Consider the following 22,774-nt stretch of genomic DNA (forward strand, 5'->3'; position numbering starts at 1 on the left):
CTGCTGGCTGCTCATGAAGAGGAAGTGAAGGAGGAGAGAGAGTGTGTGTGTGTGTGTGTGTGTGTGCGTGTGTGTGTGTGTGTGTGTGTGTGTATGTGTGTGTGTGTGCGTGTGTGTGTTGGGCCCCCCCCCCCGAAGCCTTTGTGCGGCCCTTTCACCTCCTCACAAAGAGCCGCTGCCACTTCAAACGCCTGTAATGGAAGCTAATGACTCTTCGATGGACTGGAGGACAAATAAAATGCTAAACAGCGTTTTATTTTTTTTAAACTTTATTTGATTTTTTACAGTCGCAGACCCTAAAACGCGCCTCGGTCGGATGAAGCGTGCCGCGGAGGTTCTCGCGCTCCATGAGAACTTTCACACCTCTCCCTGAGCTGCGTGACGTCATCTGAGGTCATCGGCTTTGATGACGTCTGCGGGTTCGTAGGTGCCTGAAGAAACCAACATTTGCACTGTCAAGAACAGTTCTGGGAGAGTTCTCCATGAATCCCTGAACACGAGAACGTGTGAGGTCCAGTTAGGGTTCCGGAGATGATTTTCATGTTCATGGTGTTTGTTCAATTTAATTCTGGTGAACCAGAGAACCGGACCTTCATGGCCCCGGTTGTTTCTCCATGTATGAATGATCCTGAGGCGCAAAAGTGCTGGTGAAACTGTGAGTGAAACCCCGGTGGAGGTTTTTGTTGTTGTTGTTTTTTCAGTGTTCGACTTTGCAGCTGCAGCCGTTCATCAACATCCAGGAAAACATGATGAGCAGTTTTCTAATTGTTGTTTTGTTGACATCTTAGAGACTCAACAGGGTTCTTAGACCGGCGGCCATGTTCGAGGATCAAGGGTTGCCTTTCACCGCCACTCAGCCTGATTTCAGGTTGATTTTCAAATCAAAGCTGAGTCAGCTGACAGATCGCCGCGTCATTTTGATCAGATCTCTTGCAGAATTGTGCGACGCCCCCTCAGACTCCCCGAGGTGCTGCTGTACGTGACGCTCAGCTTTGCCCCTCGTGACGATCAGCTGAACATCTTCTGGTGGTTTACTGTCGATTCTGCTTCAGTGTCCGACTTTTCTGCCATTTTGCTCAAGTGAACAGGAATAATTGGTTTTGTTCATTAGACGTTTTTATACGTACAGGAAGTAAAACCAGGCGGCCGCGTGCGTTCAGTCCTGACAGCTCTCCCTCCCCGAAGGACGACAGGCTTTTCTTCATTCCTGCAAAACTAAATTCTGGGTTTGAAAACAACTCTGTGCATACAAACATGTCATGCGTGAGCCCCAGTGAGGGATGAGATGTGACGACTTTGATGAAGTTGTAGCAGCTGCTTTTCTCTCTTCTCTTTCTCTCTGGTTTCTCCTTAGACTCCTTAGTGCGTCTGAAGCCCGACGCCGCTGGCGAAGGGCGGGGACTGGACATTCCTCGACGTGACTCATTGATTTGATACGTTCTGGTTTTTATTTGAGTAACAAGTTGCGAGACAATAGACGATGCAACAGTTTCCTTTCATGAGCGGCTTCTTAGCAGAGTCCTCAGAAAGCTGCGCTTCCAGCCGTTAAGATGCGCTGTGCTAATTAGGACGATGATGACCCCCCCCCCCCCCCCATGCAGGACTCTCCAGGTTTTCCCAGGCCTCCGGCTGCTGCTTTCTGTCCCTCAATAGGATTACGCCGGGCTGCAGGGAGAGGAGAGGAGGGGGGAGCTCTGATTCCTGGCTGATCACATCAGAAACGGCTCTCCGGGGGGGGGGGGGGGGGGGGGTTTGTACTGTTTTGTTTTTTTTTAACACAAATTCTGCCCCTCCAGTGGCGTTTCAGCTCTAATCAGGCAGAGCAGGGGCACCAGGAGAGAGCAGGCGGGGGGTGGCGCAGCTCCGGTGCTGTTACGAGACGGCGTCACCTCTGCTGTCCCTGCAGCTCTGCACTCCTTCACCAGACCGTCATGGCAGCAGCAGGGAGAGGGTTCATCTCCAGCACATTGGAGTGAAAGTTACTGAACGGCTCAAGTTTTGTCAACTTGAAGGTGTTTTTCTCTGAGGGGATTCGTTGCCTCTGGGTGAGGAAAAGACAGAGGCGGAAAAGGAAGGGGTTTGAGCCTTTCTGCTCTGGGAGGCTGGTGATTCCACCTCTGATAGTTGATGTCCACTTGTCTGCGCCGATGCTCCGGAGGTCATCACTATGATTAGAGTCAGCCACTTCCCTGGGACGCCCGTGAGAAGGCAGCACCTCCAGCTCTCCATATCGTGTCAGAGATGCTCCCTCCGGTTGGACATCAGTCAGATGTCTTCTAGAGCTGCCGCCAGAGAAAATGGCGACGCATCGGGGGCTCGTTGACACCTCAGTCTGAAAGCTTCTGCACGTTATGTTCCTCTGTGAATGTATTAAAGAAAAAAAAGACTCTGCACCTTTTTGAAAAATGCGCCTGTTTGCTATTGAGCCCAGTAAAAAGGGAGGATCCCCATCTGTTCACGGTGCTGCCAGCTGACCGCTAGTTAGCTTAGCACAATGAGTGGAGAAGGGTAGGAAGTGCGAGCGAGCGAGCTTCCACCAAAAGGTGTGAAACAAACCAGGTTCAGGATGTCAAGTTTGTTCTGAGCTACTCAGGTAGCAGCAGGTCGCAGCAGCAGGTCGCAGCAGCTGTGAGGAGCTCAAATCCCTGCGCCCAGCCAGGAAAGTAGTTCCGACAATGTCTGTCATTTTCGGTTGTTGTTTCCTGACCAGTGCTCTGTCCGTCGCTCGTTCTGGTGTCTTTAGGAACCTCCGTGAGCTTCTTTAGTTGAGTACTTCCTGTTTCCACTCCACCACTTTAAAGAGGAGAACATCTCTGTGGCTCCGACCTGATTTGGCAGCTATGTCTTTGCAGTGTTGATGTTCGACACAAGCGAGAACTTCCTCTCTGAGCTCAGGTGAACGGGGTCCTCCAACCGTGATACAGGGAGATTTTAGGATTAAGGAACTGAAGCTCTGCTCTGTGACCCCAGCGGCCGTCTTTGTCCACCAGGACTGAGCTATCTGCAGGACGGGACTTTCAGGTTGACCACCCCAATTAGCTGCTCTGATGGACTCATTTGCCACATCCCAATCCTCTCGGCGCTCGCTCTGCTCCCCTATTTTATCTTCCTGTCTGCCAGGCCGACCCCGGCATGAGTCCCTTTCCGCCTGGAAGGAGCAGAGACAGGACACCTGCCTGGGAACAGGCGTAGTGACCATTTAAACAGATTAACCAGTGAGACGCGGCTCTGCAGCCCTGAGACAGACTGACCCTACCACCCCGGGTTACAGATATCCCAGATAATCCCTGAGCGGTTTATTTATTTGCTTAGTTTAATCAGAGGGGTACCAGAGACTCTCCCAGACTTCCAGCATAAACACTCGGATCAAACCAGGGAGGAAACGTCTCCATCGGCCTCACACTGGGCAGGAGGGGGCAGGACGGAGGTCAAAGGGCAATGAGGTAGAGTTGATGCGGCAAATGCTCACGTTAGTCACCGGGCCGGGCGAAGAGCGCCGGGATCCCCTTGTCTGACTTCAGTCGGAAGTATTTCTGGAGAATGAAGTGTTCTTCTGGCAAACCTAGATTGGATCCTCTACAGGTGTGCGACATCTGTGAGCCGGGGCCCGAGAGGCAACTTATTTTAATACCAAAAAAAAACAACTTTCCCCATCAGTTTGGTTATTTAGAGGCAACAAGATATAACTTGTTCCCGTAAGTTTTTTTTTATTTTTCTAATTTTCAAACAAGTTCTTAAGTCCTCATGACATTAAAATATCGACATTGAAAAACCTCAAACCAACCGGCCACTCAGAGGCTCATCAACATAATTTAACATAAACTCTGATATTCTGTGTTTCACACCATGACCTTTGACCCCCGACATCTCTTCTATCTCTTGATACTCAAAAAGTTTTTTTAAAAATGGGACCAGGACCAGTTTTGCTATCATCGTCATAAAATATATTTCTGTATATGTCGTTCAAATATACAAAACGTCATCAAGTCAAAGAGCAATACATGTGGAAAATTAAATATATAAAACTATACATCTATTAAATAGTTCCATCCCTCCTTCCTATGTACAAGTGTCCAAACGTCCCTCAACTGTGGTCGGCGGAGTCATCGGACACGTCAATGTCCACGTCCGAGGAGTCGGAGAAGTCCTCATCCTCGTGCCCTTGAGACCCGGGGCTCTTCGGGGGGGCGGCCAGGCCCAGTTTGGCCAGTTTGGCCTGCTGCTGCTCCAGACTCTGTTTGCGCCACTTGATGCGGCGGTTCTGGAACCAGACTTTCACCTGAGGACACAAAAACACAGGTTAGAACCGAGGTCGCGAGTGAGGCTGCTACGTCAACCCGGGCGAGAGAAGCCGGCTCACCTGAGCCTCCGTCAGCTGCAGGGCGGAGGCCAGCAGGAAGCGCTCCGAGCCCACCATGTACTGCTGCCGGGCGAACTCCTTCTCCAGGCGGGACAGCTGCTCGCTGGTGAAACTGGTGCGCATCCGCTTCGACTTCCCGCTTTTGCTCTTGAAGGCGTTCAGGCCGCCGGCGGCTCTGGACACGGAGGCTGCGGGGGAAACACACAAGTTTAACCGCGACGTCACCCGGGACGCGTGTCTGGCTCCGGCGGCTCTGACGCGTGATGACAACTTACCTTGTGCGTAAAAAGCTCCACGGCACGAAGTCTGGTAGGCGAAAGGCGGGCAGCAGTAGAGCGAAAATCCGGGCTGCGCGTGGAAGCCGTAAGGCCCCGGGGCCACCGGCAGGCTCGCCAGGCCGCTGAGGGGAAGCATCTGAGCCGCCGCTGGCTGGTATTTCGGTCCGTCCTCCGGCTTGGCGAGCAGAGCGTCAATAGTGAAGGATTTCCCGCTGAGAGGCTTCGTGGACGCGCACTGCCCCCCCCGGGGCTGCGGGTACAGCGACGCTGCCGCGTAATTACGCACAGCGTGTCCGTAGGCTCCGGTTCTGCTCGGCACCTGCATTCTGGTAAAAGTAGGTGAAAATTTAAAAAAGATATATAAAGTTGGTGGGCAGTGGTTCGTCCCAGCGCGGCGAAGAGGCGACTGCTGCTCCCCGGCGGAGCCCCTGATTTATACCGGGCCGACGCGGAGGTGTCAACAGCCCCCCCACCGACCCTTTGTCTTTCTAAGCAGAAGATGAGAGGAACGAACAGCCCGACAACGTATCCAATTAATTGGAGCAGTAGAACAAGCCGCGGTGGTCAAACATCCTCACCCTTTGAATGGCGAGGCTTTTGAAGAACCCCCCCCCCCCCTCCTCCGGGGGGGGGCAGAGGTTTAGTGGGCTACAAATTCTTGCATGGATCTTAAGTCCAAATGTAATCATTGCTGCTGGGGAGCCTTGATGTTCCCCAATCATCTTATTATTCTGGAGCCTCTTAAGTCCCCGTCGACTCTAAGCAGCGTGACCGAACCCGCCGCTCCGTCTCACAGACGCTTCTGTGCCCTCCGACGCGTTTTTGGGGACCGAGTTTCGCTCCCCGCGTTCGTGAGGCCGTCTGTCCGTGAGCAGCTCGCCCTGTACCCCCCACGCGTGTCTCATATCAGCGATGGTGTCGCTCTTCGAACGGCGTAACGGCCGCGCGTTATGGAGGCGTCACATTCGGCGGGTTGCGTGCGGCGCTTTTCACCAACTGCTGCTCCGCTGATCTACAGATTTACCCATCAGATCCGTTCAGATCTGTAGATCAGTTAATGTGTGTGTGTGTGTGTGTGGGGGGGGGGGCAATAAATCTAATAAAAGAGACAGATTTTTGCTACTTTTGTTTCGGTCCAGTGTCGCGCGCTCACGGTGAGTGAACGGTTCTGGTTCTAGAACGTGCCGCGTCCTCATTAGTCACCACAAGCCCATAAAGACGAAGCCCCGTGGGAGGAAGTCATTTGCTTTCTACTCCAGCCGCCACAAAGACGCGTCTCTCTTTCAACTGAGATTATTGCCAGCTCTGCAAACGTCCCGGGCCCATTTCCATCATTTGGAAGTGGCGGAGAGCGAATCTGGAGCCTTTAAGTAACTGTTAAAACACATTTGAACACTGGAGCGAAGCTCGTCCTCCTTTGACCTCCGCGCGTTTTATTTATTCTCCTCCGCTGACACTTGAATGTCTAATGAAGAAGGCAAACACAGACGTTCTCCACTCGGCCTGAACAAAAAGGAGTGAGTGTTGCGGGCTTCCAGCGCCGGGACCACCCACCCCCGGACCGCTGTTTGCTGGCCCGCACTGCAAAGAATCTTTCATTCACGTTTAGTCTAGAAAATCCTGGGTTTCCAGGCCAGTTTGCATGAGTGTCACTTCAGTCTCATGGGTTTTTATAACAGAATAAACTGATAAAACATTAAGGAGGGCAGACTCTTCCAGCTTTTATTACATTTAGGTTTTTCAGTTCCTGCACAAACCCACAGGTCTGGACTCAAACGGCTCGGATTCCTGGCAGTGAAAAGGCACCAGGCCCTGCTTGTGTATTGGAGCCAGACAAGGAATACACGGCCCATTGTGGGGGCTCCTTTCACAGTCATGGCCTGAGAGGAGAGAGGCTGAGGCTCCACGGCCGTCCTCCCACAGGAGCCTCTCATCAGGATTCATGCACCGTCCATCACTCCAGAAAGACCAGATTCTACGACATAACACAGGCTGTCCTATCTAACACACCAGGACACAACGTTTGCATGAAATACTTCAATTAACTCACTCAGTACTGCATATTTTGCACAGAATGAAGGAAACATTAAAGCCCTGGAATGCCTGCAGCAGATGACCAGACATGTCCACCAGCGGTGAGCACAGTCACTGCGGCTCACTGGTTCCACTGCCCCATCTGCGTGTGACAGGATTCTTCTTAGGAACGAGAGGAATAAGGTACAGAGAAGAAATGTTGATTAGCTTTGCTGCACAGGAGACTCGTGCAACAGTTTGACAGGACACAGTGAGTCATAGAAACAAGAAAAACAACATCTTCAAGTTCTGGAAAAGTTTCGGAAAATGACGAGCCAGGAAAGTCCTGGGAACTTGGGTCAGAAACACCTGCATACAGTGTGACTGAGCTGAGAAAAGAATCCTTTTGTTGATGCTGATGTGCTCTATTCCATGTTGGACAAAGCCTAGTTTCTCAATTATTGTATAGCTGCTAAATGCTGACAATGACTTCTGTTTATTTCCCCTGTGCTAACAGCAGCAGCTTCAGTCATGAAACGTGCTGCTAATGGCATCTGTTAATTCTGCTAATTCTGGGTGTGAATCCTGGTTTGCTGTGATGAGAGATGCGCTGAGGAGTCACGGTGAGAGTCTCGGTCTGTTATCGCGGACGCCGTGGCGCGGCCGCGGCCTGCAGGAGTCCCAGGGATGAGAAGGCGGCGCTGGGCTCGGTTCAGTCTCACCTTGTAGCTCAGTTCACACGTGATTGAAGCAAACAAAGGCCAGGAGAAACACTGTCATCATTATTATTATTGAGCTGAAAGGGGGACAGTTTTCTCACCTGCCTGACACATTTAACGGGCTCTGTGGTCGCGGCCTTTCCTGTCCACGCGCATCCATCGCTAATGACTTTATGAAGCCATTTAATCCTCAACGACCTGCCTCTGTCACCTTGCTGCGGGGCCATTACAGGGGCCTGCTGGGCCTTGGCACTCACCTTGACTATGAATGGAGTCCAGTAAATGGCCAGGTACAGGCTGTCTGGCTCTAATACGCATCCAGGCTCGGCCCTGGGTGGACCTGTGCACCCCCCAGCAGTGAGATGAACCTGAGTCCACCTGAAGTTAGGAGTGAAACACACCTGCTCTCCTGGAACACCCGCTTTACACACACACACACACACACACACACACACACACACACACACACACACACACACACACCTTTGAAAAACAGCAGACAGCCTTTATCTTGAACATAACTGGTGTTCATCTTAAGTGGGGGGTGCCAGATGTTGCAGGCGAGCGGCTCCAAGGAGAAACGCACGTCTGAACAATTTGGAGACGTTTTTGATAACGTTTTGGTTTTTTTTTTTAATGTGGAATGAAACCTAAAAAGGATTGCAATAAAAAAAAGGATTTTTTTTTTTTAAATGCAAGTAAAATAAACAGGATTAAAATGAATGAATGCAAATCCAGCATGTTGTTGTGTTGAGTTTGGTGAGATGTTAAAGGTGTAATTCTCATCTATTTTGCTCGGCTTTGATTAAAAAGAAAGGTGCGTTTCTATTTTTGTCACTTATGAAACATGAACTCATTTTATTCCCACCTATTGGTTAAAAAGAGAACCTGGATTCCACTTTTATTTACTGGATAACTCAGCAGCGCTGCTCCTGCAGTGACGCCAGTAAAGCCCCCCGACTGTTTCTTGTGTGGCTGCGTTGTTCAACTGTAACAGTGGCGTTTAATTTCACATTTCAGAAGCAGGAAAACACGATGCGCCCTTTAATCCAGAATTCAAACGAATGATTAGAAAAGAGAGATGAGTTAAGACATAAGAGATGTCTCATTTGAATGTCTCACACGTGGACGTAGGGAAAAACAGACAAACCACAGAAACCTGGACGCACAAAAACAGTCAAATCAGCAGAAAAGAAAACAACAGCAGCAACAACAAAATGGCAGCACTGTGACAAGCACCTTTGGCCTCCGGGTCATGTGACCGCCGAGCATGACGTGATTAAGATGATCCAAGCTACAGAGATGTCGTACTGAGAGAAGTAACGCGTGGTAGCGAGGTGGATGAAGTAGAAGGGTGACATTTGTGTTATATTTTATGTATTTTGTGCACCTTTTCCTGCGAAACTGCAGCAGAGTTTTGTGGCTCTCAAAAATGTCACCCAACGTTCCTCCAGCTTGAGGGTGAGGGGACGCAGACCAGGTGTCCACATTTGGGTGAAATGACCCTTTAAATCCTCAGCTTTCTATAAAGGAAGAGACTGGGGCAGTTTTGAGGGAGCTGAGTCCAGTTTTCATGAGCCCAGGTTCCCCCTTGTGAGTTGAGTCCAGCCTTCCGTGCTGCACTGAAAATTCACACAATGAACGAATTCAAACTGGGCGCCGGGACTGAGCGTGAGCTTGTTTACATTAAACATTGACAAAAAAGAGACAGACCGTGTCAGCTGCTGCCATCTTCAAATAAATGAAGCTTAGTTTGAAGTTTATTCATATATTGTACGTGGTTTTTATGGTTTAATGCACGTTGGTTTACACTCAAAACTGAAAGTGATTGTGATTCCCGGCCCCGCCCTGTCCCGTCGGCTAGTTCCCTCCTCCGTCGAGACTCCCATCCCGCAGGAATCACATGACCCACAGGAATCACATGACCCACAGGAATCACATGACCCACAGGAATCGTTCCAGGCCACATTTCTGTCTTTTTTCCTGTCCTCTTCTCACAGGGCTACGATCGGGTCCAGCGACGGCAACGTAGCAGAGGAGAGGAGAAATCAAGACAGCATCAGTTTCACGTCCATAGTTTTTATCGTCTCGAGAAGCTCCAGTCTACATTCCTGTTTGCACTACAAATGAGCAGCTGGTCAGCAACAGTTCGCTGCCTATGAGGCTGTAACGCTGTGAGCCGAAACTGAGGGTCGGTTCCGTTCTTCTTCACGGCGTTCTAGAAGAGTAGCGTCGCATTAACGCTTGAGAGGTGAAATTAGCCAATTCCAGCTTCGAAAATTGTCTTCTTCTAGAGTCACTATGTAGATTTTGTGTGTTTTCCATTAGCACGTGTGGCAGGAGGGAGGGCCCGCGCTCGCTGCAGCTAAGCATCCATTAGCATCGACACCGCCGCCGTGAACTGCTACTGTATGAGCTGCTGTCCTCTACGCTAATAACAGCCACTCAGCCCCTGAAGGTCCTCTAGGATGCTCCATCCACTCAGAGAAATGACCGTCCAGGTCATTACCAACTTAATGAGGGATTAAGAGTCTCTCTGAACTGGATCTGTTGACTGACCTGAGCAACCCATCCCGGGAATGGAGCGCGTTGTGTATTCCAGCTGTCTGACACTCTACACAGGCCGGAGCGGCCTACGGGAGCAGCCTGGCCCTTACCGCTCATTTCTACTATCAAAAGCAAAGCTACCTGTATTTTATTCATATAGCGGGGTTTCATCGTCAATTCAGTTCACACTGCAAGACAGAAATCTCTATGGAAGAGTTGCATGTGTCACAGAAACAATATTTGTGAGTGTAGCTACATGTATTTATGGAGGTGAAGCTTCCGCGCTGTCAGGGAGCGTAGACTGGATGATGGAGGCAGAATGTTATCCTACACAAGAGAAACAGCGCTGCTCTTCCTGTATCCAAACTTAAGAAGCTACGCGCTAGCGGCTCCGTGAGCGTGTAGGAGGAGGAAAAGCGAGTGTTAGCTTTTTAAAATTTATTAGCTTCTTGTACGACAAAAGCTGAATTCAGCCCAAATCTGGTGTGGAGGCACAAATCCTGGTTCTCTCGTTCATTTGAGCGAGGCTCATGTGTGAGAGCTGCAGGAGTTGGGACGGTCCAACCAGAGTCAGCTCTTGGAGGAACGTCAGCTGACGTCACACTGCGGGGGCTAATCGTATAAGTCAGAGATGAGGGGCTTTCCAGTGCTACAGACGGAGAGCGAGGCTGACGAGCCGGTCTGGAGTCCAAGCAGCTCAACAGTGACAGCAACCACCTTCCTTCCTTCTGTGTCCACTTGTTTTGAGGTAGAGGGGAGAGGGTCTGAGCCTCGGGTTGAGAACCTAAATCCTCTCAGTGGCTGGTGTGCAGTTACCAACACACATCAAACAAACAATGTAAACTGTGTCTGGTCGTGGGCCTTCAGCTCTTTTAGCAGCTAAGATGTTAGCTAGTAGAGCTAACGGTGGCTACCTGGGCTGAACTTCAACCATTTTAGTAGATCTAAAACTGGATAATTCTGGATTAATCAGTATATTATTTATATTTTTGGTTGTTTAAGGAATAAACAAGCAAAAATATAATGTGTCCATTACTGAAAGATAGATAAGTTGCCCTCAGTCTTTCATGCTAAGCTAACAGCTTCATATAGATACAGAGATATGAGCCAAATAAGCATTTATAGGCTGTCAATCTATTTATGTTTCATGATGGCCGCTGTTACTGGATGTGTCTTTTGGAAACATGTTTTTTCTCTCATTTCTTGGCTAAACATGGGCATTCATAGTTCCGCAGTATGAACTGATTACTTCAAAATCTTAGGACTTTATTTTAAAGTTTTATCTGAAAGCACATGTTAAAGCTGTAAATCTGAACTGAATGTATTTCTTGCAGCGGTGTGGCGGTGCAGTGTGTGAATGTAAATGCGGGGTAGATAATTCCGCTGTGTGACGCTACTTAACGAAACCAGCGTTTTAAAGCAGGGCCTCTTCCCAGGTGCTCTGAGGGGTCTGCAGTGACACCCCCTTTAATGGAGGTGAGAATTGGAGGGTTGGACTTTAACACTTGACCTCTGTTTACACTTCCTGTGGGTGTCAGGGCTTGTCCATAAACTGCATGCTTGCGGGGCTGGTCTGCATTGAAAGGAGACAGAGAGCGGCCGAGCACCCCGGCGCTGCGAGCTGAATGCACTGCTGCTCCTGTGATTATTAGGACAGGCCATTTCCTCCCCTCGCATTCTCTGTTTGCTTATATTACCGCCACACTTCCTCAACCCCCCAAGGCCTTTTTATAGGAAAATGATGACAAACCCTCTGCGCATGCAACCTGGTCCCGGCCCGGTCGGTGGTGGGGATTCAGTTTGTTGTGGCTGCACTCGGTGTAGCTTCCAGCAGGAGGTTCGTCTCATTACAGGACGCCATGATGATGATGGTGATGACGATGATGACGATGGGCCTCTGTAGTGTTGATTGGCTCCATGGGTCACCTCAGCTCTTGCGCAGCTTTTCAGCAGGAAGTTTACTTCAGTATTGTTTTGGAGGATCTTGCACGTGCACAGTGCTGCACTAGGTTTTAACTCTCATACATTACACTCAGAGCATCGATGTGGATTTCTTTGCTGCAGATTACTAGAACAAGTGGTAAATTACAGAATTCTGACACGTCAACATAATTTTGATTTAAGTAATTAACTTGCACTTCTCTTCATTTTTCTACCAAATTGTACATTTCTGTGTGCGATTCCTCCGTCACACCGTGTTGTAGTGCAAAGGAGGGGAGGCGCCAGTGCAGCGACCAGGACACGTCCCCTCATCTCCTGACATCTAGTGACTGCGTCAGTGCCCGAAGTTACAAAACAACTAAGTGACTTATGAATCTGACCTCAGGTTTCATGGCTGGCATTACCAGAGAACCCGGATCTACAGCTGTGAAACTTGGATTTTAATCCAGCAGCAGCAGCAGCAGCAGCAGCAGCAGCAGTTTATGATGCTCTTCCCCCTTGACCAGCGAGGCCCGAAGGCGCTCGCCGTGCTCAAACATGTCTCGGTCACTGTTGCTCACACAGGTTGCATGAGCTCGCCGTGTCGCTAAAGAGATTAAAAGCTGAGTTCCTGTTCAGATCCCTAACGTGCTGTTTGGTGGTTTCCACATTTAAAGATGGAGGTCTCGTGCGTGCGTCGTGTTCTTTCTGCTGCTCTGTCTGTTTCGACCCATTCATTCCTGTCTTTGTACCGACGTCTCCACAGTGACGCAGGTTTACAGTGGTCCCACCGGGGCGGGGCTCTATTGTATGCATCCATGTAGCTGAGCAGAGCAGCAGCAGATCAAAGCGCCGTCTCCCTGGAGAACCCCCAAACAAAGACAGACAGGACTTTGTGGCCCATAATGGACTCTTGAGTGTTGGTAGCAATAATTAGCACAGACATCCCACCTAAAGGCACATTACACCTCACTTCCCTGCCTTTTAACTTATGCAAAGAGACGGTAACTAATTTAGAGTTTCTACAAAAGCAGACTGACCACTTCAAACAAGACCACACACAGGCTGGGAGGGGCAGGGCCGCTGAGCGTCTGCTGACATCTGGTGGACGAGCCGGGTATTGCAGGGCTACTCTCTTTGTTGCGACAAGTTTTCACTTGACTAAAACCACGTATCCCGTTTTCACGGACGTTTATTTCATGCACTTGTCTCTCTCCACAGTGCTGTCCATGTTTTCAGCCACTTTATAATCTTAAATGTTTATTTAATCCATCCGTTTGTGGTTAGGTGACAGGTGGGATGACCTGTCCGTCAGCAGACTCAAATATATAGCACTATGATGAAGGGACAAACGACGAGTATGTCTTTGGACCGTGGGAGGAAGCTGGAGAACCCAGAGAGAACCCATGCAGGCACAGGGAGAACATCAAAACTCCAGAAAGGCTCCAGGCAGATTTGAACCCAGGACCTTGTTGTGGTGAGGAAATGTTTGAAGAAAAAAACAAGGGAAATAGAGAAATGTCCATGTCACTCAAACTTTTTCTATATCACCTGTCCATCATAGATCCCAGCTGACATTGGGTGAGAGGCGGGGTTCACCCTGGACGGGTCACCAGTCCATCAGGAGCAATCAGGGGTTCAGTATCTTGGTCGAGGATGCTTGGACATGGTCACCGGGGGAAGTGGGGATTGAACCAGCGGCCCTTTGGTTGCTAGACGGCCTCTCTACCACTGAGCCACGCCGCCCCCTCCGGAAGTCTAATTATCTCCTCCCACAGTCGTTGCTCCGAAGCTTCTCCCAACTCCTGAGTGGGATCCTGTTGAGCCTCGGACACTTAAACACAGCTTCAGTTTTCCTCAGTAAAACTGACAACGCTTGATGTTTTGGATGCATTCCAGATCAGTTTTTGGTTCTCTATGAATTTTTTTTTTTTTTTACATAATTTTAAAAATTATAACAACTTTTTTGGGATCATGCCTATTGTCCGTCCTCCCTCCCCAGAGCCGAACAAGAGGATGGATCCCCTTCTCTCCTCTACGCTGCGTTAGGGAGCCGTGACCCACCGAGATCAGCTGACCGCTAGTTAGCTTAGCACAAGGAATGTTAGTGGATGGGAAGTGTTAGCGTAACTCTATCAAAAGCCATCAAATAAATCAGGATCTTAGCTTTTCCTCTATTAACCCTCATCCTCTCTGGCCAAGTCGGCCATGACAGTAGCAGCAGCGTAGCACATTGAGTTTTAATGGTTGAAGTTTTGAGGCGCTGCACCAAATCACTACGCTCAGTCAGAAAAGTAGTTCCAACTGTACCTGACTCTAAAAATCACAACCTCCTAAACTGTGACTCAATAGCAAAGGTTTGGCAAAGTGTAAGGTGAAGTGATCCCTTGCTATATTAATGCAGGCAGAAACCATTTTGGAGAAAAGTGTATTTGATGACTTTTGACTGACGCATGCTAACACTTCCCATCCACCACCATTCATTGTGCTAAGCTAGCTGGTCGTTAGGAGGATTTATCCTCTTTCCTGGCTCTGGCAGGACAGGTGTAAGCACAGTTACATTAAAATCAGTTTGTCACTTCAGATGCAACTTTGTAGAAACACATTTTAGACATTCTCTACTTTGTCTTGATGAAATACACAAATACCCACAACAGTTGTTGACACCAGTTTCGGTCTCTTGCGGGCTGCCTTGCTGAGTCCTGTTACAAAGGTGCTGACGTCAAACTCAAGCTTTAAAGGATGTTTTTAACTCTCACTTGTTCTCCTATTTTCATCTTCCCCTACAAATCACTCACCTGCACTTTTTTTTCCTGGTGCTTTGCCTGAAAGCGCTTTAAACCACTTCTGTGAATTTCATTGAAAAAATGTTTATCTTGCAGTTTCTCCATGCAAATTTCTTGACGGTAGTCGTTTTCAACTTGTTTTGATGGCTCAGGTTGCGTTTGGAAAGCTCAGCCCTCCCCACACCCCGACGGTGCTGTCTGCTATACATCTAATCCAACACTAGATGGCGCCAGAGTGGAGTTATTTTCGAGGCGCGTTTCAAGCTCCAGTTCAGTCCTGGCTATCATGCCTGCATTTTTAGAACTGGGAGTTACTTGCAGCTCACAAATGTTTCAGTATATTTATGTCACTTGATTTTGTTCAGGATTAAACTAGATTATAACATTTTATGAGATCAAAAACCCGTTGGACTTGTTGTTTTGACTGCAAGCGATTCTTCCCGGATTAGAGCCTCGTATCTGCTTTGTTTTGTTTTGTTTTTGTTTTTGTTTTTTAACAGGGAATGAAGCGGCAGAGTTGCCACCGTTTTTGTCGTCCAGAAGGATTTGTAGTCTTACGTTTTGGTCTTTTGGCCCAGACTGTAGTCCCACGAGTTGCCTGCAGGTGGCACCATATTATAAAGAAATAACCCAGGGAGGCTCCAGACTGGTGCTGCTGTCGCACACTAACTGGATTTAATCCTGTGGATTATAAAGAGCGTCATCTACATATACAGTCTGAGAAATTACAACCAATTAACACCCTCAAATTAAGATGCAATTCAAAAAGATCGTACGAAAAGAACACTTTTGAAAACTTCTGAAGTCTGACTGCTGTTACTTTGCCTAAGTGTAGTTCATGTTGTAGGACTCCAAATGGTCCGTGTATGTGTATCTATGTATAAATACTGTTCAATTGTATTCATGATTCTTTTCCTGGTGAGAATAAAAGAGATGTGATACTTAAATTCTGTTTTGGCAGATAATTTCTGAGATTAAAACTCACTCACGTTTCAACATGTAGGGGGAATGTATGGTATTTTTACGGAGGAGCCAAGAGGATGGTTGGTAACTAACCTTATCTTATTTTAACGAGCTTGATTTCCTACTTATTACGCTGCTTTTATCCACAAAGTAATTTTTTTTTATTGTAAAGATACAAGAAACAGAATTATGTTTGTTGGACAGTTTTTTTTTAATCATTAATATGTTTTAACTTTTACAAACAAGGTCTGTGGTTTGTGTGTTATTATTAGTTGCTATTAATTGCGAATGATTGCGTCATTTCCTCATCCTGATGCGCGACTGAGGGCAAAGTGAACCCTAAATTTACTCACTAGCGCTTCATGTGGTACAAACCGGTATTGCAACGCGGTACGGACGGTATGTGGCCACTTAAAAAAAAAAAAAAAGAATAAATAAAAACAATCCCCCTGAGCGTATTTAACCCCCGCAACGAAGAATGATATTATGGCCAATTAATCGTGTATTAATAAAGAATAAATCCTTGGGTTCTTATAGACAAGTGCCACTAATCGTTGAGATTTTACACATTTAAGAAGGTTCCCTTTGATAATGGTTGAATCATTAACTTTTAATCCTTGACCTCATTCATGTTTAATAACTGGATGTCTGATCCTTTTCTAATGAGGTTTCCTGCCCCTCTGCTGACAGATGGGCAGCCCAACCGCTGTCAACTGCTCTCCATGCAATATTCAAGATGGACGCCCCACACACACACACACACACACGTCCATCACTCTCATTACAGTCACACAAAGAGGTCGTCTCAGTGACACCAGGCCAGAGGTTTTATACCTGAACGGATGTCCATCTTCAGCAAGACAGAGGCGAAAATGTGGTTTACATAAAGAACGAGGACACAAACAAAAACCCTGGACTTCCTCAACAAGAACTTGGCCTCAAAACATCGGCGATTTATCGGTTATCAATGTTCGTATTTAATGAAAATATTTTCCATGTGAGAAGACTGTGTCACGTTTATACAATAATACTGTGAATGTTTTCATCTGTGTTACGCTTTGGTTCCTTTTTTGCGCTAAAAAGAGGTTAATAATAATAATAATAATAATAATAATAATAATAATAATAACAACAACAATAATAATAATAATAATAATAATAATAACAATGAACACCATTAGAGCCTTTGGCCTGCAGTAAAACACCTAATATTGGGCCCCACCGACCATCTATTTTTTTGTGTTCTCGTGGGTTTTGGGGCCCTGAATCCCCATGTGGCCCCCCTCCCGGGCCCGTGTCCCTGCAGACGGCGTGATTCTCTAAAATCGTTGTTTCTGGTATTTTCTTCAGTTTTTTTTTTTTAACTTTAGTACTGAAATGAGAGGATATTTTTCTTTACGACTTTTCTCTGCGTTTTCTTTCACTCCTTTGTCAGCGTTAGCAGTTGGGTCCAGCAACGCTGAGGCGGGGGCCAGGATGGCGCCGGGGTCACCAGCTACTACAGACAGACGGCTCTGTCTGCCCTGGACTGGATCCGGTACCAGATCCCTCTGGTCCCCCTCTATGACAGCGTCTCTGCTGTCTTTATGCTCTACAGGAACAAATTTCCGACAAACTTCTGAAGCCACTGTTGGGCGAGGGCCCCCCGTCTGTCAGAGTCGGGGCCCCGGCGGCGTAGATACAGATCTCCTCATTGAAGGCCCTCGACAGTCGGCAGGTTTCTCACACAAACGCTGGCTGAAGCAGGTTTTTTTTTTCCTCTCAGTTTCGAGCTGAGAATCACCAGACTGGCACTCAACAAGCTGCTCCACGCCACCGCAGCGATCCCGTGAGTGGAAGTCCTGCTGGGTGAGGCTCTCCTGCTCCGGCACGGCGGGTCGTCTGCCCTTTCATCAGGATTTACCGTGTTTTATGATTCTTTCAACACCTGGAAATAATAAAAATGTTGGACGCACACCTGGAAAACACGGTTGTCGCTGCCACGCAGCCACATGTTTGTTTAGTTCCTGTTTCATTACTTATTCATTCATTTAATGCCCTTATTTTCTTGTTCTTTTCAAACGTCCCCTAAATTACTTTGATGCACTGCTTGATTCTGCTGTATTACAGTAATATGATGTATATTTTCGGATATTTTTGTAGTTTCCACCTCTGAAAATATTAGTAAAAAGTACATAAACCACACCGTAGTTACAGTCTCATAAATGTTCTTTTATCATTTATTCGGCTGTTTTTTTTTTTCAAAGATTTGGTCTGTTATTTTAAAACCTTGTTATAAAATGCGTAACTGAGTTTTTTGTTGTAATGTTAAACACCAGTTATCAATAAAATGCCAACACAAACGCTGGGAGTATTTCTTACACCGTGGAAGTGCTCATTTCTGCTTCTTACCTGAACCATTTTTTCCTTACCTGTTTACATTCCATTCTACTTTTTATTCCTTTCATTTGCAACTGTTTTTATGGTTTAAAGTTTTCTAAATATGTCATTTGAACCTCTTTATGTAGTTTGCCTCATCATGACTCCTATTAAACAGTCGATTATTAAGTTTCTTGTGTAAACATTTAGATTTTTTTAGGGCTCAATGTATTTCAGCACTTGAGTTTTATTACTTAATGATACTGATTTTTTTTAATTTTATTTCTTTTAGGAGATACAAACAATTTCCCTTCAACCTTGTTTCTGCTCAATGCAACATAGAGTTTTTGAGGCTATGATTCCTTCATAAAGGTGCAGATGATACGTGAACTTTGTCTGAATAAACTGAAAGCGTCAAATTCTGGCAGGCGTCAGCTGCGTCCCGCCGGATCGACGTCGTCCCTCGGCGGTCGGAGCCTTCCCCGCAGCAGCCGCCCTGCTCTACTCGTCACGGCGCTGAGTCTTCGACTGCTGCTGCCTCTCTGGCTCTTAGAGAACGCACGTCAGGATGGGTCACTTCAGTCTATGAACCTCCTTCCTCCTCCTCCCCCTCCTCTCCTGCCACCCCCATCTCAGCCTCCCGTCTTCATCCACTCCTCGTCTTTTGTCTTTGTTTCCCTCCAGAATTTCCCGGCCAGAGGCTGGAGTTCCCTCCATCTGGTGGCTGGCCGGGCCTCCTCCTCCTCCTCCTCCTCCTCCTCCTCCTGCACCAGCAGATGTTTACTCCTTCCTGGATCTGGGCCTGGAGGTGTCGGGGGGTTGATGACCAGTGGAGGGTCGACTTACCCAGGGAGAGTCTGCATTGACACTTGGAGAGACAATGAGGGGGAACAATAGTATGGATAAAGACCAGGGCGGGAGAGGGGCTGATGAGACCCAGCGTCTGTCACACGCAGACCTCCATTCCTCCGTGGTGGAGCCTCGCCACCAGCAGCCTTTAACTGGGAAACTCCTAAACAAGAGCTGGTCTGCGTCCTGCCTGGTTCTCCTGGAGTAAACTGACCTCGATTTTGACCAATTCTTGAATTAAATGCCTGTAAAAATCAGCCTCCTCTTGTGTCAACACATCCCTCACCTAAGGTTCTTTCTCTTGAGATCCGAGGGAAAACTTGACGGGCGCATAAATGTTCCTGCACGGCATCAGAAACCTTTCACAAGCCTCAGAAACCTCGAGACCACAAGAACTTCTCTTGGTCTACAGGGATCAAAGATCTTTGATTCATCTCTGTGGGATCTTGTCAGCAGAACAAGCTTCGACTGTTTTATATGCATATATGTTTTATATATTGCAATTTGCTTTTAGGTTCTGAGCCCTGAAGGGTGCGATGATCCTATTGTATCTGTTCCCTTTCTTTCTTTCTTCCTTTCTTTCTTTCTTTCTTTCTTTCTTTCTTTCTTTCTTTCTTTCTTTCTTTCTTTCTTTCTTTCTTTCTTTCTTTCTTTCTCACTCACTTTATTCTTTGTTTCGCATTCCACCACTTTAGACCTCAATTTCACCCCATAAACATGCTCAAGAAATCACCGAATTGGGCACGCACATTAGGTCTGGTGAAAAATTTGATAAAATTTAAAAAAAAAAAACCCAACAACCCCTGAGGTGCCAAAATGTGCTCCACAGCGCCACCTAGGTATCTAAAAAGGGCCGCCACAGACCGTAGGAATGTCGTAGAGACATGAAACCCAAACTCAATTCTTCATCTCATCAAGACCTACAAATCAAACACTGACCTAAATCCAACAGGAAGTCCACGATGTGGACATCAAAGTATGTTTTCAGGTGCATACTGTGGAAGTCATGGCATTATTAAGATTTGTCCTCTATCAAATCCTCCTCTCCAACTGAGAGGGAGAGAGACAGGGTAGGAGGGGAGAAAGCGGGGGGATGGGTGGGTGTGTGGGTTGAATGGAGGTCATTTTTAAAGGATGCTGCAGAACAGTTCATCCATCCATGTTCTCCCTCTTCCCCCGTTCAGGGTGGTGGGGGTGGAGCCTATCCCAGCAGCCGTCCCCCTGGACGGGTCACCAGTCCATGGCAGGGCCAACACAGAGACAGACAACCATTGGCTCTCCCAGCCACGCCTACGGTCAATTTAGAGTCTGGATTAACCTGGTCCCTCTTGATGTCTTTGGACTGTGGAGGAAGCTGGAGTACCAGAGAGAACCCAGCAGGAACAGGGAGAACATGGAGACTCACCCAGAAAGACCCCGTGCTGCAGCCGGGGCTCCACCCACAACCTTCTTGCTGGGGGGCCACAGTGAGGACCACTGCTCCACCGGGCCGCCTCCCTATTTAAAAGTCATAATTGTTAACGTTAAATCAGGGAATGGACCTTAACGTCCTGAATTATGTTGGTAAAGCGATGTCATTAAATGAGACTTAACAAGCAAATATTTTGGCTGTGCGAGAGATTCATGCCTCCATTTTGTACGTGCATTTTGCCCTGATGAAGGCTTCATGTGGCTGAAACGCGTTCGCGTGTTTTTAACTGAAAGGGCCATGTTTAAATAAAAGCTTTTCAACTTTCGCCTTTCCGGGAGCCTCAGAGTGATTCAAGAGCGGTTTTTTAATATATTTAATTCTTTTTCAGCTTTAGTCAGAAGCTGTTGTCGGGTTTTACCAGATCAGTAGAGAGTGGTGTCATCTGCAAATAACACCCATTTGAACAGCTTGGAAACCTTGCAAGTATGTATAGTATATAATATATATAATTTAGGGCCGAACACAGACCCTTGAGGAACCCCACAAGTTACCTTCAGTTGACAACCTTGATCATAACGTCAGTTTCCTTTTTTTTTTTTCCCCCTTTTTGGTATTTCTACCTTTAAACTAAACCTGACAATATGAACAGAAACTCACCTCTGCTTCAGTGTTTTTCGCCTTCAAAGTAAATGTCTGGCCCATAACTCCAGTAATGTCGATTAAATCAGAAAAACATCATCAGAATGTTTCCAGAATGTCCATGAAAGGATCGTTGTCTTTAATTCCGCCCCTCAAGACTTCTCTCAAGCACTAACAGGACATTAAACTTCAGTTGATCTGGTCGTGCTGTGTAGAGGATAAAGAATCAGATTAAAGAACAGCATGGCCCTGCAGGCCTGAGGAGGACGCTGTCCTCTAAATGTTCCCCACGCTCTCAGGAATAACGTACCTTTAGGGTACAGTGGCTTGTCACTGGGGCAGTACCCTCAGAGGTACACTCATCGTACCCCTGAACATGGGTACATTTTTGTGCCCGTCCAGTTCGTTGCTCATGGGGACACTTGTGCACCCTGGGGTACAAAATGGACCTGAAAGCTCTGGGTACTAAAATGTACCACTGGAAAAGGCCTTCACCCGGTACTGACCCAGTAAGAAACCGCTTGTACCTTACAAAGACAAATTTGTGCTCAGTAAAACACAAAAAAAAAGTTTCATCCCATTTATGAAACTGCATTTCAAACTCAGTTTGTAACAATTTGCTCAATTTTATCAATTCACAAGATAATTTAACATTTTCTTCTTTTTAAATCATATTGATAAGTCCCCTTAGATTCAAACACCTCTGGGGGTAACAGACGACTTCGAACATACCGATGACGAGTCGTCTGTTACCCCCAGAGGTGTTTGAATTGCTGGATTACTGGATTACACCCCAGTCCGGATCAGCTTTGACTCTGTATCGTGCAGGTGTGTGCAGCTTTCCGCACGGAAGCCACCGTGTGTCAACGTTTGAAGTGTATTTGATCAGGGAGAAAGCAGAGGAACGCCCTCTGCATGTCAGCAATCACCAACGAAAACGTCTTTGCATGCATCTCCACTCCCCAGGACACCAGCAACACACCTCTGCCGCTCCAGTGGGAGAGACGAAGATGGGGGCGTGTGTTCTCGTCTCTGTCGCAACCTCAAGTCATAAGAACCTCCCAACGTTGTCGCATTTGGTGCCTGTCGCTTAATTTTTTATTTTTTTTTTTGCTTCGTTGATAAAATTTGTTTTTTGTTGATTTACTCGCAACCCTCTTCAAACATTGGCACGCTGCCTCAAAGCGCACGCACCATACTGGTAGGGTCCAAAACCTCAATTCCGCGTCCACTTCTCTGGCTAACATGTTTTGATTATTGATTTGACTTCTAAAAAAAGCCCCCATGTCCCTCCCAACAATCCCGGCGTTTTTTGCCATGGGGCCAACCCCAAAACGCCTGTAAGCGGCCATCTTGAAAAATTTACTTTTGAACCAGAGCGCCTAGAATCCTGCACGAGGACCGTTTTTCGTGTATGTTGACCATAAAGATTCAGATTCTGACATCATTTAGACATGACATCATTTGGACCTGGAAACCCAGATGACGTGACAGAATCTGAATCATCATGGTAGACTTAAACAAATGTCTTCTAGGTGCTCTGGTTCAAGAGGTCATTTTTTATGATGGCGCCTGGGTATTTTGGATTTGGCCCTCAGTCTGTGACAGCACCAACGTCTCTCTCAAGTTTTTAAGACTGAACGTGGGCCTTAAGATGGTTTGTAAACCAAAACATTTGACGAACTAAAAGAGCAAGATGGATGCTCTTGGTTGTTGTTATCAAGGTTGCCTGCAGTACAGTGGAAAGCAGTTTCAATGTTCAACCTGCCCTCACCAGGCTACCAGAATCAGCACAAGAAGAAACAGACTGTCCACACAAGGAGCTCAAGATTTAACAAAGAGCTTTTTTGGTTAAACAATGGTCGTGGTTTCACAAACATGCAAGACACAGACAACGAACGGGGGGCGCGAAAACTAAAATCTGGGAGCAC

At 47.3% G+C, this 22,774-nt stretch overlaps 1 protein-coding gene and 1 long non-coding RNA gene across 3 annotated transcripts; one reads left to right on the plus strand and one right to left on the minus strand.

Moving 5' to 3' along the window:
- Positions 1 to 3,747: 3,747 nt before the first annotated feature.
- On the minus strand, positions 3,748 to 4,963 carry noto (notochord homeobox). Its single transcript, XM_086183426.1, has 3 exons — positions 4,636 to 4,963; positions 4,361 to 4,548; positions 3,748 to 4,279 (listed from the first exon to the last, which is right to left on the minus strand). Exons 1-3 carry the CDS (start codon positions 4,961 to 4,963, stop codon positions 4,085 to 4,087), a joined length of 711 nt encoding a protein of 236 aa, XP_086039552.1. The 3' UTR covers positions 3,748 to 4,084.
- A 4,403-nt stretch (positions 4,964 to 9,366) lies between these two features.
- On the plus strand, positions 9,367 to 15,535 carry LOC147246021 (uncharacterized). Of its 2 annotated transcripts, none has more exons than XR_015109759.1 (3): positions 9,367 to 9,621; positions 13,125 to 13,314; positions 13,402 to 15,535. It is a non-coding gene; the product is annotated as an uncharacterized LOC147246021 (long non-coding RNA). The 2 variants fall into 2 exon arrangements; XR_015109758.1 differs by lacking the exon at positions 9,367 to 9,621 and adding an exon at positions 10,432 to 10,665.
- The last annotated feature ends 7,239 nt before the right edge of the window (positions 15,536 to 22,774 follow it).

The sequence above is a fragment of the Aulostomus chinensis genome, chromosome 17, assembly GCF_037954235.1.
Source record: "Aulostomus chinensis isolate RoL2024-O1b breed Wild chromosome 17, RoL_Achi_v1.0, whole genome shotgun sequence".
NCBI classification, from domain to species: Eukaryota; Metazoa; Chordata; class Actinopteri; order Syngnathiformes; family Aulostomidae; genus Aulostomus; species Aulostomus chinensis.

Bases quoted from the DNA above. Each gene is read 5' to 3' on its own strand.
- noto (XM_086183426.1), bottom strand. From the start codon at position 4,963: ATGCAGGTGCCGAGCAGAACCGGAGCCTACGGACACGCTGTGCGTAAT. The intron at 4,549-4,635 runs GTAAGTTGTCAT...TTTCCCCCGCAG, and splicing joins TGGAGCTTTTTACGCACAAG to CCTCCGTGTCCAGAGCCGCC. The intron at 4,280-4,360 runs GTGAGCCGGCTT...TTGTGTCCTCAG, and splicing joins TGCAGCTGACGGAGGCTCAG to GTGAAAGTCTGGTTCCAGAA.